The sequence below is a fragment of the Amphiprion ocellaris genome, chromosome 13, assembly GCF_022539595.1.
Source record: "Amphiprion ocellaris isolate individual 3 ecotype Okinawa chromosome 13, ASM2253959v1, whole genome shotgun sequence".
In the NCBI taxonomy this organism is placed as follows: Eukaryota; Metazoa; Chordata; class Actinopteri; family Pomacentridae; genus Amphiprion; species Amphiprion ocellaris.
The window spans coordinates 20,479,963-20,503,187 of NC_072778.1; the positions used below are offsets into that span (position 1 = coordinate 20,479,963).

A 23,225-nucleotide genomic window follows, 5' to 3' on the forward strand; every position below is an offset into this window, starting at 1 on the left:
TTGTACAGATATTTATCTTGTCATAGAACATTCCTACAAGCTGCAACATTCAGAGGATGTTTGGAGAACGTTGTCAGTGCTAAAGATTATGTTACACAATGACATAAGAAAAAAAATTCTCAAATCAACATGCAAAAACATTTTCCAGATGTTACAGAGGCCACAGATGACTGAAAAATCTCCATACAATGTCCTTGTAATGTGATGTATTAACAAACGCCCTACCTGCAATGCTCTAAGGACACTTTGGGCATGTTATTGAGGTAAAACTTTACAAAACAGTACTAGTGCTAGAAAAGGTTCCCACAATATTCCACGGTCTTACATGATCGCAAATGAAGGTCATCCTCAATGCAACATCCAGAAAACGTTTTAAGAATATCAGGGCTCACAATATTATCATCAAACATTTTTTGGAATGTCTGCAGTTATCCCACCTTTAAGAAGAACATTCTGGGAACTGGAGAAGAGAACATCCCTCTAAATATTATTAGCGTTAGTTTGCACAGCATTCTCAGAATGTTTTTAGAGCAAATAGATTTTAGCCGAGGAGAAAAGCAGGAAGTAAGTTCCCCTGCAGCCTTAAAAATCTGAACTTCGGATGGTTAATTACTTCAAAGTCAGCTTCTGAGTTGTGAAAGTGTGAAACTAGCTGAGTTAAATGAACTGAACTTGAGCAAACAAGTTCAGTAAACCTAAGATTAAAGTTGAATCAACCAGCAGCATAAACAATAGTTAGTCGGACTTGCTTTGCTTTTAAAATTTAGAGATTTTCTCCTTCATTTAATTAATTGGGAAGCCTCAGCTGTTGAAGCCATTATTGATTAGAGTCAATACAAAGAGAATATGTGAGGCTGCTCCCGTTACAGTGAGATAAATTATTAGTCTGTGGGTGCAGAATTGTATTGATTATTATTTATTATTTATATCTTTTCATAATAATGAAAAGAAACAACCAGGACTTAATTGAACATATAATAAAGACATACCACAAGTTTCTACCGTGTCTGTTTTCTGAAACTACAAAAAAATTCTAATGTCAGTGTGTCCTGGAAATTCTGCGTATATGTTAGTTTTCTTACAAAACTAATTTGATGAGTTAAATTATCTCTCAGCTGTTTATTTATTCAACTCAGCATTTCAAGTCAAAGTTATGTTTTGAATGTCTAAAGTGGTCTGAAAATAAACTTACACAAACTCACATAGAGAAGATGAGGTGTAGTTAGAAAGTGTCTCTTTTTCTTTCTCCTGTCTTTCCAGTAGTTGTTCAACCAGAGGACAAGGTGATCCCTCCTAAACCTGCATCAGCACTGAGGAAAAACCTTCAAGTCAGCCATGGAGCAGAAAGCTAATGAGGTGTGTGAATGGCTCAGACTCATAAAATTTGAATCATTCAGGCCCCGTCTAATACGATCCTCCCTCTCCCCAGTGTCCCACCACCACCTCTCCTCAGAAGCACATGAAGAATAGGTCTAAATCCACAGAGGAGATGCAGCAGTCGAAGAAGGTGAGCAGCAGCTTCACATTCATCCCAGCACAGCATTCCTTCCTTCACACCTCCTTTGTCGCTAATCAGATCTCCTCTGTTTTATCTTACAGGCCTTTGCTTCACAAAAATCCCTGCCAGGCCGACCAGAGCTGGACAGAGTGAAGGTGAGCTTTGTTGGTGTATTTCTACACCCACAAAGACAAAATTACTCCTTTTCACGATGCATCTATAGTCGTGTCTCTCTTACCATGTCATCTGAAGTAGCACTGTAATTATTCTACTGTAATTAAAGAATGAAAAAACACTGTATTTTCACCTCTCTTTGTGTTGCAGGAGTGTCCTGATGGCTCTGACACGCCTTCATCCTCCAGTGAAGAACTAAAGTGATAAAAAAAACAGCAGGACAATAAAGCTGCAATTAAACTATAAAACCATAAACATAAATGTACATATGTACACAGGGAAATGTGCAGAAAATTGAGGATAATAGCAAGTTAGAAAATAAAACAAACAAGCCATGAATTTAAGAAGAGCTTAAGGAAAATGTATATAAAGCATCGATTCACATTCAGACTCAAAAACACACCGAGACAATCGCATGTAAACAAAAGGACACCTGTGATGATGCTGTTTCATTGTGCTGTGAGTGGTGTCTACATAGCAACTGAATGTGTAGTGACAATAAAGTGATGTTGTGTGTGCTGAAACACCGTAGAACTGTTTGTCAGGTTCCTTTAAAGAGTTCAACTTAATAAAGCTACAATTTAAGACTTTTACTGAGGAAGCCAGACCTCTGACAGGTGAATAAAATGCCTGAAAATGACTTCCAATGAAATCATTTGAATTTCAACAGAGGTTATTCCATCACTGCATCCTTTGGAAGCCCCAGTTTAACAATAACATCAGAATAAAATGTAGCTTTATCATCCACCAGAGGGGCAAATTCTTATACTAACACACAAAAGCAGTTTAACTGTTAAAATATTTAATTGTGACACTAACTATAGAAAAGAATAAGCATTTCTGCAAGGTGGCTAGATCAGAGCTGCTTCATCACTCATTGTGCTGTAAGTATAAAATAAAAACCAGTGGAGTAACTTGTAAATGTTTATTTGCACTTGGTATACAATATTTTTTATTTGCCAAAGGCGCCGCTCAGAGGTCATAATCTCAAACTGAGGAAATAGAGGAAATGTCTGTCTGGATGCTCATGGATACACAGGTTTTTCAGCCTTATCTGGCATTTCCCAGTTATGTTGCTGCAGCTGAGGCATTCAAACAATGATGTCAAGTCACGTGTAAAAATGCAACTAAGATTTTAGGATTTAATTTGAAGTTATATGCATTTCTTTGGAACATGGTTAATACTGAATGGTTCTGCACATTAAACAAGCTAAATATGACAAGGTTTGTTATGAAATTCTGCTCTGTACAGTATTGTCAATATTTATCTCCAAATTAGTGCTGTAATTAGCAGATATTTTTCACTTGCTAATCTGATAATTTGTTTGGCTAATTAACTGTCCCCTCAAAGTGCTATCTTCACACAACTTGTTTTGTTCAGCCAACACTCCAGACTAAAGATATTCTTTTTGCTACATGAAATACAAAAAAGGTATCAACAAAAACAATGCAGTATGTATCACTTTGTCAAAAAACAAAACAAAACAAATCATTTATTTCTTATATAAGCTGCCAGCTCTTTGTCTGTGGATCGACCTTTATAGACAACTGATTGCTCTAATAGTCCTTCAAACTGGAGATTGTGTTTGAGCAAAATATGCACCTCCTGTTAAAGGTTCATGTCATCAGCAAACCTGAACATGCAAAAACAAAACAATTACAATGATGTTCTAAAAGCTTCATTATCCCTCTCGCCAACGGCTGAGGTAAATGTTGCTGCAGTTGGCAAAAAATATCTTCAGAATCAATATTAGCGACCATATGTCTGGAGATAATTAGCCAACACATTGTTATGATGCCATTTTCCTAAAACAACAGAATGAGAGCTTACACAATGGCATATGGCATATTAGTGCAAGATTAACCCACGATAACACGGCCTGTGAGGTTTGCACCTATAGCTGTTTGATTGGCAAGTGTTTGGAGCGACATGACAGCGACTCGGTAGCTCCTGATTTATCCCCAGGCTGTGTGGTGGCACCAGCCTGACTTGCACATGTGGAGACGGGGATTAAACTGCAGCACAGAGGGGCTTTTTACCAAAGAGCTCTGGAGCCTTGCCAGAGATTTCGCCATCGCCATGTGTGTGTATAAGTGATTACATGAGTGTGTCCGTATGTGCTTCTGTGTTTCTCTGCATCATGCTGCAACACATTTCAAGGATTTCTCCTCTCGTCGCCACTGACAGCAACAGATTCGGTCCAGCTGCCTGCACAACAACAAGAGCTGTTATCTGTCTCCGCCTCCCAGCTCTCATAACAGTTTGGAAAGTAACAACTGAGTCTAGGGGGTTATTAAGTTCTGCTCCTCTGAGTTCATGGATGCAAGCCTGAGGTCAGCAGGTTTGGCAGATTTGGTTGAGAGCACTGCTGATATGACAGAACCGTAGCTGCACTAATTATTAACAATTGCCCTGTTACACTGAATTATCCCATGAGGGGAGAGGACAGTGCCTGTGGGTAGCCGGGTGTGTTAAGAGGATCTCAGAAAATCTCCCTGATAGCTCATTTTCAATCACAACATGCTTGATCTTGAGTGCTGGCAAAGTACCTAAGTACCTGCACACCCTGCACAAGTCGAGGAGATTACACTGTACGTGTTTGAAATACTTCCACTGACTTATCTCGCATTGAAAAAAACATAATTTAATACCCTGGTTTTAATCTTTGCCAAGCTACAAAACGTGACGAAAGCAGCAGAATGTGAGTGGACTCGAGAACAGAAACCCTGTGCAGGATTCTTCTGGCATTTACCACCAGATGTCAGGTTTCTCCTGCTTTTACATCTGAAATGCAGAGCCCCTCAAACAACGGGGATGATTAATCACAATAAATTGGCCCTTCATCTTGGAATCCTTATCTGGCTTAAAAAATCAGCTGAAAAATAGCCGGTTGTGCAAGCATCATTCATTACCTAATACACAACATGCTTTCCCGTCTTATGCACCATTAACTAAGCGCTTTGTGTTATTGATTAACAATGTTGTGTCTGATGATGGAGCAAGTTAATCCCAGATAAGGGATTAGAGGTTCCTCTTGACACCTCCAGACCTGGGAGTTTATATAAAGATGATTTACTTCTCAGTTTGAAACTTTCCTTTACAGGGGTCATACACAACAACAAGGTGAGAAACTTTGCTTTATAGTCAATGTTAAACAGTCCTGATAAGTAACTTATTTGTGCTAATGCCGTGCCTTTTTTATCTATTGTGAACTAATTCTGGGATTTTACAATTTTATTTTGCAGACGCTTTTATCTAAAGCAACATACATCTGAGAGTAGATACAACACAAGGTATGGAGGCAGCACTATGGACTTTGCCTTTGAACCACCAATCTCCTGTGTCAAAGTCAGGGGTGTTAGCCACTGAACCATCCAGCTGCTTTTATCTGATGCCATTTAATGCTTACATTGATTTAAAAGTGTTGCAAAATCAGGAGTCACTAAATGTTTCACTGATCCTTCTATTTTTCTTCCAGTGAAGCTCAATTAGCAACACTTTGGTAAAGCATAAACAGCATCAAAATGTACAAGTGAGTCACAATGACAGACGTAAAGACAAACTTGCAAATAGCACAAAAGCCGAGACAGCAACAGATGAGCAAAGTGGCAGACTGACAAACAGATGAGCGTGGGGCAGCGAGATTAGAGGATAACATTTCTGCGCACACACAAAACTCTAACACAGTATATTCAGAGTTTTTTCAGCGGCAATCTATGGACGCTGTCTCACACACTCCCACATACAGAGAGACGTACATATCTTAACGGGGCCTCTTCTTGCACATCAGAACCTGCAGGAGGATGTCACACAGAATGGGAATGATGCAGTGACAGTAATTACTGTAATTTCAGCTGCTGTAATTACTTCCATCCTCTTTGCTTTTAAGAGACACATTAGTACTCCCTCCTCCGTTGGAGTCCCCAAAATATGGCAAAGTGGCTGACATGAAAAGGGGGAAAAACGGTCTCTTTAAGCCGAGAGCGTGGAAAACTTTGAAGGCTCTATAGACAGTGGAGAGTCCCTTAAAGAGCCCACATGCAGCTGTAGGAAATGGAGAAAAAGTTACATGGATGCTGATGTTTTCTTACTGGTTCTGACAAGACGTTCATTTGTTGGTTGGGCGACATGACGCCTGCCTTCAGTGTGTGATCTGACCTGTGAATCAAGAATAGCTGTCACTTCCAAACAATGTGGCTGCTTGTCTGTTGATCTCCCTGTGAAAGATGTGCTCATATACAGAAATAGTGCCCTTTGACTCCTTTTTCACTGCTGCAGGTGGCTGATAAGCATATTCACTCTCGGATGTGTTCCCTCTACAGTGATGCTCTACAGTGGTGTCATCCTGTGAATTTAATTACTTGCATGTCTCCCCCACAGCATTCACAGCACCATGTCCTCTCGATCTATAACTATAGTGTCCTTTGGACGGAGCACAGAGCCGGAGTACAGCGGTAACTTATTAGTTTCAGCTCCCATTGTTCAGTTTTTATGCCTTTGAAATGCCTCAAAGGTGATCTTGGCCATCTGAATGGGCATTGTTGTTCTCTGTTATCAGGGAGGAGGATGGACGCTCCCCAGCTCTCCTCGCAGCCCAAACTCCCACTGGAGGAAGACAGGGAGTCTGGCATCGGCTCCACCCTTGACCTCAGCAGAAACTGTGAAGGCTACAGCCAACATACCAATCACAGCTTCAATAAACCTTCACAAAACCAGGCAGACAGACCCCCCAGAGAGAAAGGTACAAGAGAGGAATAAAGAGGAGATTCACACATTCATCTGATGGGTTGGCAGCGGGTCCGATCTTTTTGAAAAGGCAAAAATTACAAGAGCTGAGGCTGCACCACATGCTCATTAGATAAGGACATACTCAAAAGACACACAATGCCAGTGGTATCATGCGGTCTGGTCCCGCTGTCACTCAGCAGTGCTTGGCTGCATATGGGTAACGTAGTACGTCAGATGGCTTTGCTCTCTACATGGGAGAGCTTCCTGAGGCTACCTCTCTCATCCAGAAATCACAGAATCAAACACAGAGCGGTGCAGTGTGCCACATTTTTGTGTTATCAGCTATAAATTAAAAAAAACAGGTCAGCTTGTACTCTAGATTTGAGCCACATTGCAGGTGTAACCCTCTCTTTGGTTGTTGTTTTGAACAGACAGCTCTCCTCAGACCTCAGCAGTGAGCCCAAGCAAGATCAAGCCGCTTCTTGTCAGTCTGTCCAAGATACCTCTCCTCTTCATCCTCCTCTTCCTCTTTGTTTGCTCCTTGGACACCCTGAGCTCTGCCTTCCAGTTAGCAGGGGGTAAGTACTATAACCCTCGCTGCCCCCCTCAGAGAGCTGATGGTGACTCAGCCGGTTGATGTTTGACAAATAAGTGACTCACTGAGGAACAGCTCACATTGTCCTAGTGGGCCCTGCTGTATAATTTACTGCAGAGCTTCATGGGCTGACCTTTGGGGATTTGGGGGGAAATAAGCAGTCTGAGTCTTGTTTAACATTGCTCTTGGCAACCTTGTCATTTCTCACACCAGTGTTTGCTGTGCCTGTTGTGTTTTCTGTGTATGTGGGCCGCATATTTAACCAGGTAAAGTGGCAGGGGACATTTTCCAGGACAACGCAGTGCTGTCTAACCCCGTGGCAGGCCTCGTGGTGGGCATCTTGGTTACTGTGCTGGTTCAGAGCTCATCCACCTCCACCTCCATTGTAGTCAGTCTGGTGGCCTCCGGACGTGAGTAGGCGCTTAAAAGTGTGCGTAAATGTGTGAGTGCAGACGTATGAGTTGTTCTAAGTTTTAAATTAGGAGTCTGAAATAGAAAGATATCCTGGCTGCTCTCATTTTGTCTTATATTTATGTTGTGTGTGCGTGTGTGTGTGTGTGTGTGTGTGTGTGTGTGTGTGTGTTTACTGTACTCTGTATGTCTCCGCAGGCCATCATTTTGCATACACATTACAATAAACAGAAAAACATGAACAGAGCAATAAAAACAGAAAGTACAAAATTCCCATGGTGCATCTTTGGCAATAACACTAAATGAATTTTCAGTTTACAATAATGATAATAATAATAATAATGACAATAATAATCTCAGTTTTCTGGCTCTGAGTCCAAAAACATGCTAAACTCCCCGTGGAGGATATAGTAAATGATGCTCCTTGATTTGCTATTCAGAATTAAACATCAAAATATGAAATGTTATTTATATTAAATGCATAGACCCTGGGCTGCACAGTGGCATAGTGGTTAGCACTTTCGCCTTGCAGCTAGAAGATCCCTGGTTCGCGTCCCGGCTTTCCCGGGATCTTTCTGCATGGAGTTTGCATGTTCTCCCTGTGCATGCGTGGGTTTTCTCCGGGTACTCCGGCTTCCTCCCACAGTCCAAAAATATGCTGAGGTTAATTGATTATTCTAAATTGCCCGTAGGTGTGAATGTGTGAGTGCTTGTTTGTCTTTGTATGTGGCCCTGCGACAGACTGGCGACCTGTCTAGGGTGTCCCCTGCCTTCGCCCGAGTCAGCTGGGATAGACTCCAGCCCCCCCGCAACCCTAATGAGGATTAAGCGGTGTATAGATAATGGATGGATGGATGGATGCATAGACCCTAGTAGATGAATGTGATTAAGACAGAGAGAGATTCTGTATATATACACATACATGTATTCCAGTAGAAGGCAACTATAGTTTTTTTTTATCTTGTGTCATGAATAAAAGATTAAAGCTCATTATATATTTTCTAGACTGAAACCCATATTGTGTTACGTTTATCTCCTCTAAATTCCACTTTCAGTCTGACTAAATGTAACATCTTTCAATGAATGACAAATGCAGATTTTCATTTATTTAAAAAAGGTCTAAATAATCAACCTAAAATGGTGGCATTATAATTTTTTATTTATTTGTTTTGCAAGCATTAACCAGATAGGAGTAAACAGAGGATGTGTTGGAGGCGGCTACTTACGGATAATGCACTTTTGCTGTGACAGTGTGTGTGAGGCAGCAAAGGAAGTCTATGGCACAGAATACGCCATATCAAGCTTTGCTGCACACAAAACCCATAATATTGTTCTGTTTATTTGTGACAGTAAGAAAAGTGACTTTCTGTTGGGTGATTATTACCACACACTCACACACTCACTGACTGGCCTAAAACACACAATTCGAGGCTGATAGTGGTTTGGTGGCAATCTGTAAAAACCAACCTTAGAATTACTGGAGTCTAGCAGCGTGGATTGGGATCAGAGGCGTAATCAAATCACACCTTTTCACACCGTGTACCCTCCCACCATTTCAGTCAGTCCAGCTTATTATTTCTCCTAAGACCAATATGCGGTAATGTTACAGCTGTTCAGGCTCCACTGCGTAGGTCGGCCACCTTTCGTCTCTGTAGTTAAAGTGAATGACATCAGTATGCAGGAGATGCTTCCCTGCTTCTTTTTATGAGAGAGCTAAGGAGAAGATTGTAGGTAATTTTCAAAGATAGAAAAGGCTGCAAACACGTGGATGTTTGTCTCCCTGTTGTGTGTCCTCTAGGTCATTATCATTAAAACCATACTCAGCCATAGCTCCCTCCCCTCCCTCTGCCTCCACTCACTTGGAAATTACCATCACCTCTCATCTCCATTAAAACTCATGTTGGATCCAAAATGTGGAAGGTCACAGGTAGTAATTATATGCGTGATGCATTACCATTCACACCAAAGGCAGATGTTTACCCATTTACAATGGGTTTTTTTTGTTTATTTTTTTTCAAATAATGCTAAAACTGTCAAAAATGACTTTCCTATAAAAGTGCAGCCTTCTGTGTGGCCTCACCTTGCAGTGTTGGAGGTAAGGTCGGCCGTTCCGGTCATCATGGGGACCAATATTGGGACTTCAGTCACAAACACCATAGTGGCCATGATGCAAGCAGCAGAGAGAACCGAGTTTCAACGGTGAGTGTGAGAAAACGTGACGGAGAGAGTGAGGAGAGCGAGGAGAGTGAGAGAAGAAGAAATTGAAATGGAAAAGTGAAGAGGATAAGTGGAAAGATGGAGGAAAGAGGGATAAAAGTGCAGGAGAGAAAGCAGAGGAAGGTAAAGAGAAAGCATTAGCAGCTGTTTGCAGCCTCTTCACTTCAGCCTCCATCTGAGTGTAATTTCTGAAACAGTCACAATAATAGCAACAATCCATACCGATCCCATATCACCAACCCTCCAGCATGAAAAGACACCGCACCAGACAGACGGTATGTTACTTAATCTGTGTCTGGTAAAATGAATATAGTTTAGTAATCTTTCATAAAATATATATACACACAGAGACAAAACTGAAATGCTGATTACATCACACACACATTTGAAAAAGCTGAGCCGCAAAAAGCAGATTAGCAAGCAATCAGTCTGAGTAGTTGATCATGCTGATGGCTGACCTTGGTTAACAGAAAATGATTGTGACCCACAACAGCGCCTTTGCTGGAGCGACAATCCATGACTGCTTCAACTGGCTGTCAGTTCTAGTCCTGTTACCTCTGGAGGTGGTGAGTGGGCTCATGACCCGACTATCCCACCTGTTGGTCTCCAGCTTCAAGCTCCAACCAGGGGAGGAAGCACCTGAGCTACTGAAAGTCATCACAGAGCCAGTAACCAAGCTCATCATTCAGGTAAGTCAGCCAGTCGGTCAGTTTTGCAGTTTACAGTTTGCTTAATCCCTTCCACAGACAGCAACTGTCCAATCACAGCTTAGTAACTGAGACTACTATAAAGTCTGTCAATTTTGAGCTTGGAGGATGATGTCTTCTATGCAGCTTTTAGTATCAAAGAAAACCCTACCAACAACACCAAAATAAAAAAGTTCCCAAAACAGTTTTTCTGCTTTATCATCAGCTATAATCATTAGCATGCTCAACCTATTTGTTTACAACCTACAGTAGTAACTGAGCGTTTCACAGTCTTTACAAAAGCAGACAGTTTTCAGCAATCAAATGTGTTTTGCATTAAATATTGCCACTAATAACAATCCTCCAGCAACATCCTGGTTTGCCACAACTGGAAAATATGTTCTCCAGGGGTTTGCCACTACGGTTTGCCTGTACTGAACCTCTAGTAACCTTCTAATAGGTAGATTTTTTTGCCAACAATTATAGTCCTGGCAATAGTGGTTTCTAGCTGACAGTTAAACACAAACACAGCAAAGTCATATTTTCATATGCAACTGTGGCAAATCTGACAGTGACCTTCTAGTTATGATGGTGGAAAGGTTTGTTTGAATATTTACTGTTGTGAACCACACAAAATTTGTGTTTGTGTTTGTCGCTTTTCTCTCAAAACTGATATATTTTGTGTGTAGTGGTTTGCAAATATTGCCACACAGCAAGGAAGTGCAAATATGTTAAATGGTGATTCTAAATTAGCCATATGTATGAATGATGGTTGCACAGAGTTTCACTGAGGGATTCTCCAACCTCCTGTCATCATATGTATGTCTTTCCCAAAGTTAGCCAGAAACCAAAATTGCTGTTTGTCAGAAATCTAATTTCTCTGTAAGGAAAGCTACTGAGCACATAATTAAGATCTGAGAAGGTTTGTTTTTTGCTTTCCATATAGTATTCTCTCTTAATGTGTGGAAGTCAATCCTGGATGCTGCAGCATTTCATCGTCAACATGCTTTTTATTGTAAAAATGTGAGTCCGCATCCACTTCTAATTTGAAACTACAGTATGCTGATGACAGTCTGAAAAACACAGATTCAAATTTCCAGAATTTCCTATGTCACAAACCTCAGAAATCACTTACTGTGAAGTAAGGCTTTCTGTCATTATTCATCATTAGAATTCATTGTAGAGTTCCATCTAAGCCCTTTTAAGGTGGCTTCAAAGGAAGAAGCATATGGAATATGCAACTTTGATGCACACAGATAAGTTTTAGGGCTTAAATCAACTAGAGAGTAACCTTAAGACTGTCATTTTAAAACCTTTCAGCTGGAAAGAGACTGTAAGAAAAGAAGCCGTAGATGACATTTTCCTCCAACTCATGTAGCTACAACTGATAAAATCTTTGTGTGCTTTTCTGTTAAACATTGGTTCAAAATAAGAGCTGTTATTTATTTATTTATTTATTTTTACCTCTGTCTGATTTTCAGGGACCAACAGTTTCACCTACAAAGAAATTTGAGTGGTAAAGCTGCTGATATAATTGTACAGTACCATGCAAGGCTGTAAAATCTGTCGTGTACATTAGCGTTAAAAAGGGTGTGAGGCTAAGTGAGCCATTTTTCTTCCCTTGTGTCTTGTACTGAGACACTTCAACAGGGCTCTCACTTGCTGTGATGGAAAATGAAGTCAGACCCTCTGCGCTGAGCGAAGACCTGAAAGCTTTTGTAATTCTTTAACCTTTCCTTAGAATGTTTCTCCTTTCACCCTCAGCTAGACAAGTGTGTGATCACAGGGATCGCCATGGGAGATGAGGACATGAGGAACAGGAGCCTGGTGAAGGAATGGTGCCAGACTGACCTTGTTATGGTAATGGTTCATCTCCACCGCTGTCTCCTGCACATGCAGACACATTGTGTCACACTCTGGCGCCAAATGGAGTCTGTCACTGCTGCCAATGAATGCTGCGCTGCTAATTTGTCTATTTGTCATAGTTGTGTCTTTCTGTCGTTCTTTCTCTCTCTACAGTTTCCTGGTAATGTGAGCACTGAAAACTGTGGCCACACTCATGACTTGCTGTGGTCGTCCCGTGTTAAGTGTGAGTTAAAACTCAGTCACATCTTTATTCCAACACTTCTTGTGACTCAGATCAATAATGAGTCTGGAATCTTTGTATATTTCTAGCAAGGATTTCATTTTGGACTTGGTGATGTTAGAGATGCAACAAAAGCTGGTGTTGGGGGAGAAAGTCGTGATGATTGTGGGTAAATGTCTTTTATAGGTACACATTTATTTGTGTCTACTGAGCTGTCGGACCTCACGGTGGGCCTTATTCTCCTGGCAGCATCCCTGGCTGTCCTCTGCATATGTCTGCTGCTTCTGGTCAAATTGCTCAACTCCCTTCTGAAAGGCCCAGTAGCAAAGGTCATCCATAAAGTTGTTAACACAGGTAGGTGCCACTGAGCTGCTGGAACTTATTATCTGTACAAAGCTCATTCTGCAAGTGGGAAAACACACGAAGAAAACCTTAAAAGAAGTATTCTGACATATTGGGAAACAGACATTCAATTTCTTATAGGGAGTTAGGTGAGATATCGTTTCTGTCTTTTAAATACCAAGTCACACTTATCCAGTTAGCTTAGCATAAAGACTGGAAGCAGTGTGAAACAGCTGCCTCATCGGAAATACCAGAACCATTAGCACAATACTTTCAGGAGGTTATGTGTGATTCATAGAAGTCACTGCACTTTTCTCAGACATAGTGCCATTATAATCCATTTTAGATGATTATGTTTAAAGTACAGTATTAACTGGCACAGTATGATATGTAATTTAGTGAGCTGTAGAGGTGATAGTAGGTGGATGAGGTTTCCTTTGTACAGACCTAAGCCGCTTCTTAGTTCTATAATCAATAGACAAATGACAGGGGAATTGATCTTCTTATTTAACCCTCTGAACCCTCTGAACTCCACAACCCACCAGTGGATTTAACAGCATGTTACATTTTTTTTTTTAAAGTGTTTTAAATTACACCATTTATCAGAACCAGAAACTGTAAAATCCTTGGATTTACAGCTATACAGTAGACTGTGTCCTGTCAGAAAAACTAACCAAATATAAGTTATGATATTTTATTAATATCACTTTAGCATTACATTCCGTTATATTAATACACAGCTATTGCAATAGGATTATCATTGCCCTTTACACATTTAATTTTGTGCAAATCACATTTACACCAAATACCGTGTAAATTTTCACATTCTCAAATGAATAATTTGCACATTCCAAAACACTGTAAATACCATTACCTTTTATTGTCTGTCCTGCCACACATACTGTCTATTGACTTGCAACACTTGTTTTCTTTTTAAATGTTTTTATTGTGCTTCGAAAGTCCTCTACCTATCAGCGTTTACTGTAATGCACTAAATCACCAATTCAAATGTCATGAACTGCAGGCTGTGTTCACACAGAGCAGAAAAGGACACAAGTATGTTAAGAAATTGAAAATCAAAGAAATGTACGTAGCAAAATACATATATGATATCAATTGTTTGTAGAGTCACTATTTTCTTTTTTTGTAAAATAAGTAGTCAAAAGAGTTCAACCTTCATTTTGCTTCTTTTTTTATGATTTATGATATTAGGAATTTGTTATACCACACAAATACATTGTTAAGTTCTCTGCACTTCCAGCCATAGATGTGCTGTTTCCATAGAAGAGCAGGGTTTTATATTACAAGTGAGTGAAAAAGTGACAGGAGTTCAGGGAGTTAACCCCTGGCATTCAGGAATTTTTCATCTCAGTAAGCTGGATTTTAATACATAATTAAAGAAGTAAGAAAACTCTTCCATGGGTTTTCATTAAATTAAACGAGTTGTGTAGAAAATATTTTTTATACAGTCGGGTCATGTGTAATTTCTGTCTCTCCTCTGTATCCCAACAGACCTGCCATATCCATTTGGGTGGCTGGCAGGATACATTGCCATGTTTGTGGGTGCCGGGGTGACATTTGTGGTCCAGAGTAGCTCTGTTTTTACTTCTGCCATAACCCCTCTAATAGGTGAGTGACATGAGATGTTGTTCCTGTGAACAAAACTTGAAATGTAGAGGTTTTCACTGCACAGTGTCAAATATTACAATTTCAACATAAAATGAGGTAGGACAAAGAAAAGAGTTTAACTTAAAGGGAAAAATTAAATGAGTAAGAATGAAAATCTGGGGATGATAACAATAGTGTGTACACGAAGTTCATATTCCTTGCATTATAAATAAGAGAAATATGTGACTTTAAAGAATGCAAGGAAAGCACTAAATAGTCTGGATATGCAGAAATATGTTAATAAACCTAGTAAGAGGTCTACAGAGAGACATACATTTACAGAACTTTTTTCTGCTTTATGCAACACTTTTCAAAGTGTTTTTTAGTTATTAAACTTAATCAGACTTATATAAAGCATCCATCCAACATCTGTAAGTAAATGGACAGATGCTAAATTAAAGGTTAATGAATACTCACACATTATCTGTTCCAGTAAGTTGAAGAACATTATCAACACTTCTTGGACACCATGTGATTGTGTTCCGCAACTCTGTCCAAGCAGAAAGAACATACTTTAGGATTCAGCGGAAACATGCAAACTGAATTTACATTACTTGACAAGAATATGGAACAAAGTCGCATGTAAAGTCCCAATAGGACATGGGGAAGCACTCAAGTAGTATACTGTACAACTGTATGGCAAATTTACAACTGCTGGGAAAAATGTCATTAATTATAGCCTTATAGCCATCCAGTAAGTATTCTTTGTTTGGAAAAATGAAAGGAAAGCATGGAGAAAAAAACACAACTCATGACCCAAAGCATACAACTTCATCTGGTAAATATGGCTGTGCTTCTGTTTGGGCCTGAACAAACATGGCTACAAGACCAACTACAACTCTGGCATTTATGGATCACTGTGGACTGAAGCAACAAGACAAATGAAAATGTATTCTTGACCATTTTGTGTACTCAGATTCAGCATCAAAATTGATTTGACATTATTTTGTCATTCACCAGGACAATAAACCCAAATATTTGACTCAAGTTACGAAAGAGTTTTTCACTCACCAGATCTCAACTTACTAAGCTGCATTCTCAATTACTGAAGATCAGACTAAAGACAGGGAGGTCCCATCTAGTCCTCAGTTTTGGGTTTTAGGTAGTGACTGAAAAAATGACATTGTGGATACAAGCAGCCAAAATGGGTGTCTTTTCTTTGTAGATAAAACTAAGTGAACAAAACAAACCAATGAATATGTGAAACGAAACATGATACCAACAATGCAAAGGAAGAAAAACAAGCAGAGCAAACTGGACTATAAAAAAAACAAGATAAAATAACAACAATAAAACCAGAAAAGAGATGGTCCTATGATGAAAAGAAAGCTGTCAGTAATGTTTTAAAAGAAGACACTGATGTTGCTAGTGTGAGTCCCTGAGATGACACAAACTTATGATTTTGTTTGACTTCTGTCCAATTACTTTTGAGTCCCTATTTTTGCACAGTATAGATTAAAAGGGCAATATCTCACTCACAGGCCTTTTTTATATCGATGCAAACTTAATGAGCTGAGATTTCACACTGTAATTTAATATTTATTGTTCTATTTCAACCCGAATTTGCTAAAGCGTGAAGCCTGGAGAAGACAACATATGTGTAATTGTCTAAATTTTCATTGTCGGCTGTTGTAATCCTATAAACACTACTACGTATATCAAAAAAGTCACAAAGAGACATAAATATGACTGAAAACTGTTGAAATGTTGTAGACAGCAATCAGACAAAGGGTAACTTTCCAAAGAGAAAATTCATGAATTTGAGTTGAGAGAGAACCAGAAGAGCCTGTTACCAATCTGTACTCAGTTTGAAGAGCTAGATCAACAGTTTTTCTCTCAGTTTATCAACAAAAAAAAAGCTTCCCTTCAGTTCAATTCCTTCTTCTTCACTTTTGCAAACACCACACTCACTTCTAACCACCCATCTGGACTGAGCTGCTCAGTTTAGTTTGTTTTCTCCAGTTTGTTCTGGATGATCTTGGTGAAAGTGTTGTGTAAAGTCCTGGAGTGATTCCAGCATCTTCCCAGTTTGAAGGCTGGACTTGTACAGCTCATCCTACAGTGCTTTTGTTTCATTAGGTGCACACCTTAGGGGAGATAGTCCCCTGTAATGTCTTATTAAAGTGGATCCTGACTGTGCTGAGAATCAACTTTCACCCTTGAGTGGCTCAGCCCTGTAGAGGTGGTGTGGCTTCAGTTGTGTTACTTGCCTGGACTCTGCTTCTGGCATTTGAGCTTTGAATCCACTGTGCATCAGTGCTTCAGTGGCTTCATTTAATGTTCATATGCTTACTTTGGTTTTAAGTTGTTACAGTGAGGCAGACAGAGACTGACAGAGAGGCAGTGAGCGGACAGAGAGTACAGCTGAAAACAACAGCACAGAGTCAATCAAACTTGGAACAATTTCCACTGTCATCTAGCAGCTCATAAATTGGGCTGTTGTTTTCAAGGCCTATGGTTTCTGTACTAAGATATAAATTCAAACACCACAACCTGTAAACAGACATTTACCGCTGTGGCAGTAAATTGTGAACAGTACATGGATGTCATGATCCCTGCTCCAGGCCCTGTTCCTTTCCCTCTTTCCCCCTCTTTTTTCCTTCTTTCTTCCTCTTTGTCCTTCTGTATCTATTCTGACCTGTCGGACTCCCTGTATCTGTCACCTCTCCCTCATGTCTCTTTCCCTTGTCCCTTGTCCCTGTCATTCGCCCTCCTGCTCTCCCTGCTTCACCTGCCTGCACTCTACCTGCTGATTACTGCAGTGAGTGTCAGCTGCAGTAATCAGCTGAACTCAACTCACCTGTTCTCCACCTCACCTCCAGCTATTTTAGCTCTGTGCTTTCATTCGCTCCCCGCTGGATCATCGAACCACATGCCTTCATGGACTCTGTTCCCACATGAACTCTGCTTTTCCACTTTTGGATTCTGTTTTCCCCTCCTCTGGATTTCCCTCACTTGGACTCAGTTCTTCTTTTGGATTCTCGCTAGTCCTGCTTTTGTCTCCAGCCAATATCTCCGGTCTCGTCTCCGTTCGCCCCAGATTTCCTGAGCCTGCTTCCCTGCCCCTTCTGTTGTCAGTTCCCCCCCATCTTGTAAGTGCCCCTCCTTAGCTTAGTTTTGTTAATTCAGTTTAGTTTTGTGATCTTTCGTTTTTGAATTCAGTGTTTGTTAGTAGTAGTTTGGTTTAGTTTTGTTTCCTGCCCAGTTCAGTTCTCCGTTTATGTATTGTTTTAGTTTTCTGGTTTAATAAAATTCTTTCCTGAATTCACCTGTCTGCCAGTCTCTCTGTGTCTGCACCTGGGTCCTCCAGCTCCCCCCGTAACAATGGACCCAAGATTTGCTGTATTGCTTTAGTCGTTCAATAACTAATATCCTTGTGTTCTCATAATAATCACAAACTTTCTTGTTGACTAATATCTCATTTGAGAGCTAGAATGGGCCAAATAAGGACATAAGAATGGTTATCTCTGCTGACTGCTGAGTCTCGTGAAGTTTGTAAGAACATGCTGCATAACTGGCACTATATACCTCTGACTGAAGGAAGCATGCAAATCAGTGACGACTGAGTCATCAGCCTGCAGCACAGTGATAAAATAGAGATCGGAGTAATTTCTCATTTTAAAACGAGGTAATGAACTACCTGGAATTTGAGCTCAAAGGCAAGAAACTGATTCCTAATCCAAAGAGATTTATTTTAGAATCAATTCTCACTGTCATGCAATGCATAAAACTCACAGCAGCAAAAACCAGAAAATAATCATTTTCACAAAAGTGCATTACATTCAACTACATCAGTACTGTAGCAGTATTGTCCCACTTTTGATTGTTAGTAACTGCCTGCAGCCAGTTATTAGACATTCATAATCTAGAAAACTAACATTTTAGCCTCTATCATTCCAGTGTTTCTTTTAATAATATTTGCTTTTGTTAATTTTAAACACCCAGTGCCAATGATTTTATGTTTTATTTATTTGTGATGTCATTTTAGGAAATCATTCAGACAGTATGAGCAATTCTTAGGAAAATGTGTTCATCACATTGAGTTCATTGAGGTGTCGTAATCCTGTTTGCTATGCTTGTAACTGCAGTGACATTTTAAAACAATGTTCTATTGTTGCCAGCATTTCTCTTTGTCACATTTTTCATCATGAGAGTTGGTTGTAATGCACTTAATACAAAATGTTACGTATATAAACTATTTATTAACTTGGTCCTCAAGAGATTCAAGGGGGGCTGGAGCCTTTCTCAGATGACACCTGAGCCTTATGCAAACAGACATACGACTTTACACTCATACCTGTTTGAATGGTAGAAGGAAGCCAGAGGTACTGGCAGAACATGTAAACTCCACAGGGAAACCCCCCAGGTGATCAGCAGATTCAAACCCAGAACCCTCTTGCTGTGAAGAGACAAAGTTAACCTCTGTGGCACCCTCATAATGTAAATATTTCAACAAGATGACCCCAGGAGCTGTTGTATTTCTTTGTAAACCATCATTCTTACCATCACAGCTCTTGTTTCCTTTGATACAGCATGTTTCTCTCATCTGCACCAGGTATTGGAGTCATCAGTCTGGAGCGGGCCTATCCCCTCACCCTCGGGTCCAACATTGGTACCACTGCCACAGCTCTACTGGCAGCTCTCGCCAGTCCTGGGAACAAACTAGCAACTGCCATACAGGTAGGTTGATGCTTGGTAATTATTACAAGGGATATTTGAAAAATACAGGACAAAAAAAGGACAGTAAAGTCACCACCATCACCCTCCTCTTTGGTGGCAAACTAATCGATTTTTCACTGATAAACCTCTCAGAGAAACATATGGACAGAAAAAAATCAACATAGTTACTGAGTATTATGCAGAGTTGATAGATAATATAAATACAATATAAAATACATTCTATGGATATTTATCAGCATCCACTTGTGCATGAATATGTGAGCAGGAACTCAGCGACTCCTGGGAACAATGTTGTCTTTTAGTTCTCTCCAGAAAAGAAAACAGTGAGTCATTGGATTACATTTATGGTATGAATGTTGCATTATAATAAGAAAAAGGCCCTGTAGACTTTTTCTGATGATGTAACATTTAACAGTTATTGTCATCACACGATGACCGTGAAGTCATGTGTTCAGCACTGGGCACTTCAGCACCTATATACTGTATCTCATTATGCTCTCTTTGTACATAGATTGCTTTGTGTCACCTCTTCTTCAATGTGTTTGGCATTCTGCTGTGGTATCCTCTTCCATTCATGCGCTTGCCAATAAGAATGGCTGGTGTCCTGGGTGAGCGCACCGCCAAGTACCGCTGGTTTGCAGTCTTGTACCTCCTGATCTGCTTCTTGCTTCTTCCGTCGTTGGTGCTGGGCCTCTCGCTGGCCGGCTGGCGGGTGATGGCCGGTGTCGGGGCTCCTTTCTTGGGTGTCACTATCTTCATTGCCATGGTAAATGTGATGCAGGCACACAGCCCCCATCACCTTCCCGCCAAGCTCCAGAACTGGGACTTCCTGCCCAAATGGATGCGCTCTCTCAAACCGCTTGACCACTTGATCACCAAGACGTCAGTCTGCTGCAGCTTCACATGCAACCAGGATCCTGGAGAAGAAGAAGAAGAGCAGATAACGACAGAGACACCTTCTGTCAACACACAGAAAGAGTCTGCTGAGAGGAAGGTACACCTGGCTTATAACAACCCAGTTCTGGACTACCTGGATGAGAGCAGACCAGGTGTACCAGTTCTTAAATTAAAAGGCTTAGAGAGGTGCAACAGCACTCCACTGTAGTTGAACTGATAACAAGATCTATTTCATATTCCATTTTGTCAATATTGTCAAAGGAGTAGGATTTAGATGAGTAAATTTGTAATTCTTTGGAAATAGACCCATTTCTAAGTACTGATTGACTGATAATCTCAAAGGATCTCTCAAAGCTGGGCTGATTATGATGAGCTTAGTACAAAATTGTAAGTTAAAACACATCAACTGAGAATAAGCTCTGCAGACCAAACAGCCTCCTGTGGGCTGTGATTTGCTGGTTACTCTGACGTTGTGTCTCTTGCAGTCACTGAAACTCACATTGACACTCCATTCAGTAGATGTTCTGGAGGTATGAATTGATCTGACATAGTACTCAATAGACACACTAAGTTTGTCAAGTTGTCATGGAAACATGAATGTTCAAATTTCCATTTCTATTGAGACCATCAAGGTCATCTCCTCCATGTTAAAGTGGACAAAATGGACAAATTCTATTTGCTGATGAATATCATGTTGTATAATCAAAAACTCCTACAACCAAAACAGCAACTTGATACACTTTGAGATTATTGTTCTGTCAACTGCTGTTTTATCGAGTCAAGAATAAGATAATTCTGAAATCGTATTAAAGGTACAATGTGGTCTTTTTGACCACATGTAGTGCTCGGAAAAAACTTGGTTCCTATTTGGTTTGTGCATCTGTAAGCATTCAGAAAGATCATAGACTGTTTATTAAGAATGGATGCTGCATTTGATGGTCTAAAAAGTACAACCAATGCAGAAGAGAATAAAAAAAATGCAGCCTTTTTAATCACAGCAGGGCGCAACTTCTCTATTTGCTAAAAACATCTGATTGCAAAGAAGTCTATATGAAAAAACAACCCAACTTCTCACTTGATTTGTTACACCAGTAGACATTTTCCCAAATACTTTATGGTTTCAATCATTAGTTTCAAGCCTCCTACAATACAGGATGATGTTGATTAATTAAATCATGCTTCCATTTAGAGTAAAATAGAAAATAAAGCAGGGCATCCTTCAAGGTGTAACCACCTCGGGATTGGCAAGTCACTATTATAGCTACATGCTCAGTGTCCTGGAGAAGACCAAGGTGGTGAGATCCATATTCCAAACTTGAGGGTTTAAAATAATAATCCACAAACCAACGGGTGATGTCATGATGGTCATATCCACCTTTTGCATATAGTCTATGGGTGTGACTCACCTTCAGAGTTACATTATTTCAGTTATGCTCAGTTAGAGGTGAAAAAGCCAGAAAAAGCTTAGCAATACACCAACAAATGCATTGAAGAGAGAAATGGTCATTCAGTAAGCAATGCATTAATGCAAAAAATGCATGATTTTTTTAAAAAAACAAACTGCTTTGCAAATGCTTTGAGGAAAGAAATGCATCCAATGCTTAACCATCAAGGTTAAACACAGTGTGTTGTGGTGAGAAACACTGAATGTAAACGCAAGTTTTGTTTTTGAACTATAAAACTCCACAGGGCAAATGTAACTTCCCAACAATATTGAATTTCTGCAGATCCATTCACAAAACTGTTTTAGTTCATTACTTGAAAAATGTGTGTTTTTTCTATAACAGTCACCACGTTTTTTCAGTTGCATGTAGGAAGGGTTTATGTTAGAGGAAGCATAAAACAATGATAAACATTAATTCTTAATCTCCACATGGGGAATCCATTTACTTTATCCTCTAGTGTTTGTAAAAAAAAAAAAGAAGAAGAAAGGTCAACCAGCAATGGTGAATCCACAGTCCAATAAAACTCTAAGTGGATAAATGTTTGATTGTTATGTTAAAATACCATGTACTCACTGGTTATATAAGTGTTAGTGGGCGACTGAATACACATAGACACCACAAAGAATTCAAAGTATTATCACATTAGCTACTTGATGTTTCTACAGAGAAGTGTATGAATGTGTTACAGCCTGTGTGTGCATTGTAGTGTTTGTGTGCTTGTCCAAGGGGCTGAGTATGCACACTTGGGAGGTGTTGTTGAATGTGTGAATATGTGCTGCTGCACTGTAACAATTGATCATGTATTTAAGAAATGTTGACTCTCTGAAGTCTGTCGTAATGAGAGAATAAAGTCAGAGCTACTTTCGAGGTGACAGACAAAGCAATGGCACACTTGAGAGCAATTTGCAACACGATGAAAGTACCCATAAAAAAAATATCTGTACTGATTATTGTGCTGGTAAACTTCCACCTTGATGTTCAGAGCTGTCAAAAGGAGGCGTCATTCATTCTTGTGTGTCCTACATGAAAGCGCTTTTCAGTGGGAAGAGATACCCTCTTTGTAAGATCGTTCAAAGACCTTGCTAATCTGCAAACTTACGCTGCAAACACTTTTTGTTTCAACAAAAGCAGCTTCATCTCATCATGTTTCTCTGATCCTTTCATGGTCTTTAAAGTTTTGGTGTATTAAATAAAATACAGAACTCTCCACCATCACTCATAACAGTCTGGACTGAGCTTGCATCATCTTTGCTGAGTCTAATTTGAACCTTGGAGGCATTCGAGAGCAGGAAGAGAAGAGATGAGAGAGAAACTACCATGAATCCGCTCACAAAAATACGCCCAGTGTACAGCTCTATTCTGTTCTTCGAGTGAGGGATGATGTGAGTGCTGCACTTGTGTGGGTGCAGTTTGAATCAGTGCTGCAGTCCAGCAGGGTGGGGTCGCAATCCTGCCAGGCTTTTTTTAGTGTCCAGGGATTCACAGCGAGGACCTGGAGCTGCCAGAGCTTTCTGCTGTCAACGTTAGTGCTCACTGCTCATCTCTACAATTTTTCTACTGCCTGAACGATACTGGATTTCTGGGTCGATGCAGATACTGATATTTGGGGAGTCAAACATTCAGATATTGATCTACTGCCCAGTATTATATTTAAGTTTATGATTTGCTTCTTCAGAACTGCACTAAGCTTCTTTGCCATTGTATCATTAACATTCCTATTGTAGTGTTTGTGGCTGAGTCTAATGAGTGCATCAAATGGGCCCGAATAAAATTGTCTCAGAGGAGCCACTAAGAAAA

The 23,225-nt window shown here is 40.0% G+C and overlaps 1 protein-coding gene across 1 annotated transcript; it reads left to right on the forward strand.

Annotated features, from left to right (window-relative positions):
- The first annotated feature begins 4,750 nt into the window (after positions 1–4,750).
- On the forward strand, positions 4,751–22,652 carry slc34a1b (solute carrier family 34 member 1b). The gene is made up of 14 exons (XM_023271661.3): positions 4,751–4,796; positions 4,919–4,966; positions 6,054–6,127; positions 6,232–6,414; positions 6,833–6,979; positions 7,263–7,406; positions 9,495–9,606; positions 10,118–10,313; positions 12,075–12,170; positions 12,330–12,399; positions 12,583–12,750; positions 14,251–14,367; positions 18,962–19,086; positions 19,598–22,652. Exons 3-14 carry the CDS (start codon positions 6,067–6,069, stop codon positions 20,189–20,191), a joined length of 2,013 nt encoding a protein of 670 aa, XP_023127429.2. The 5' UTR covers positions 4,751–4,796; positions 4,919–4,966; positions 6,054–6,066; the 3' UTR covers positions 20,192–22,652.
- The last annotated feature ends 573 nt before the right edge of the window (positions 22,653–23,225 follow it).

Bases quoted from the DNA above. Each gene is read 5' to 3' on its own strand.
- slc34a1b (XM_023271661.3), top strand. From the start codon at position 6,067: ATGTCCTCTCGATCTATAACTATAGTGTCCTTTGGACGGAGCACAGAG. The intron at 12,171-12,329 runs GTAATGGTTCAT...CTCTCTCTACAG, and splicing joins GCCAGACTGACCTTGTTATG to TTTCCTGGTAATGTGAGCAC. The intron at 12,751-14,250 runs GTAGGTGCCACT...GTATCCCAACAG, and splicing joins CCATAAAGTTGTTAACACAG to ACCTGCCATATCCATTTGGG.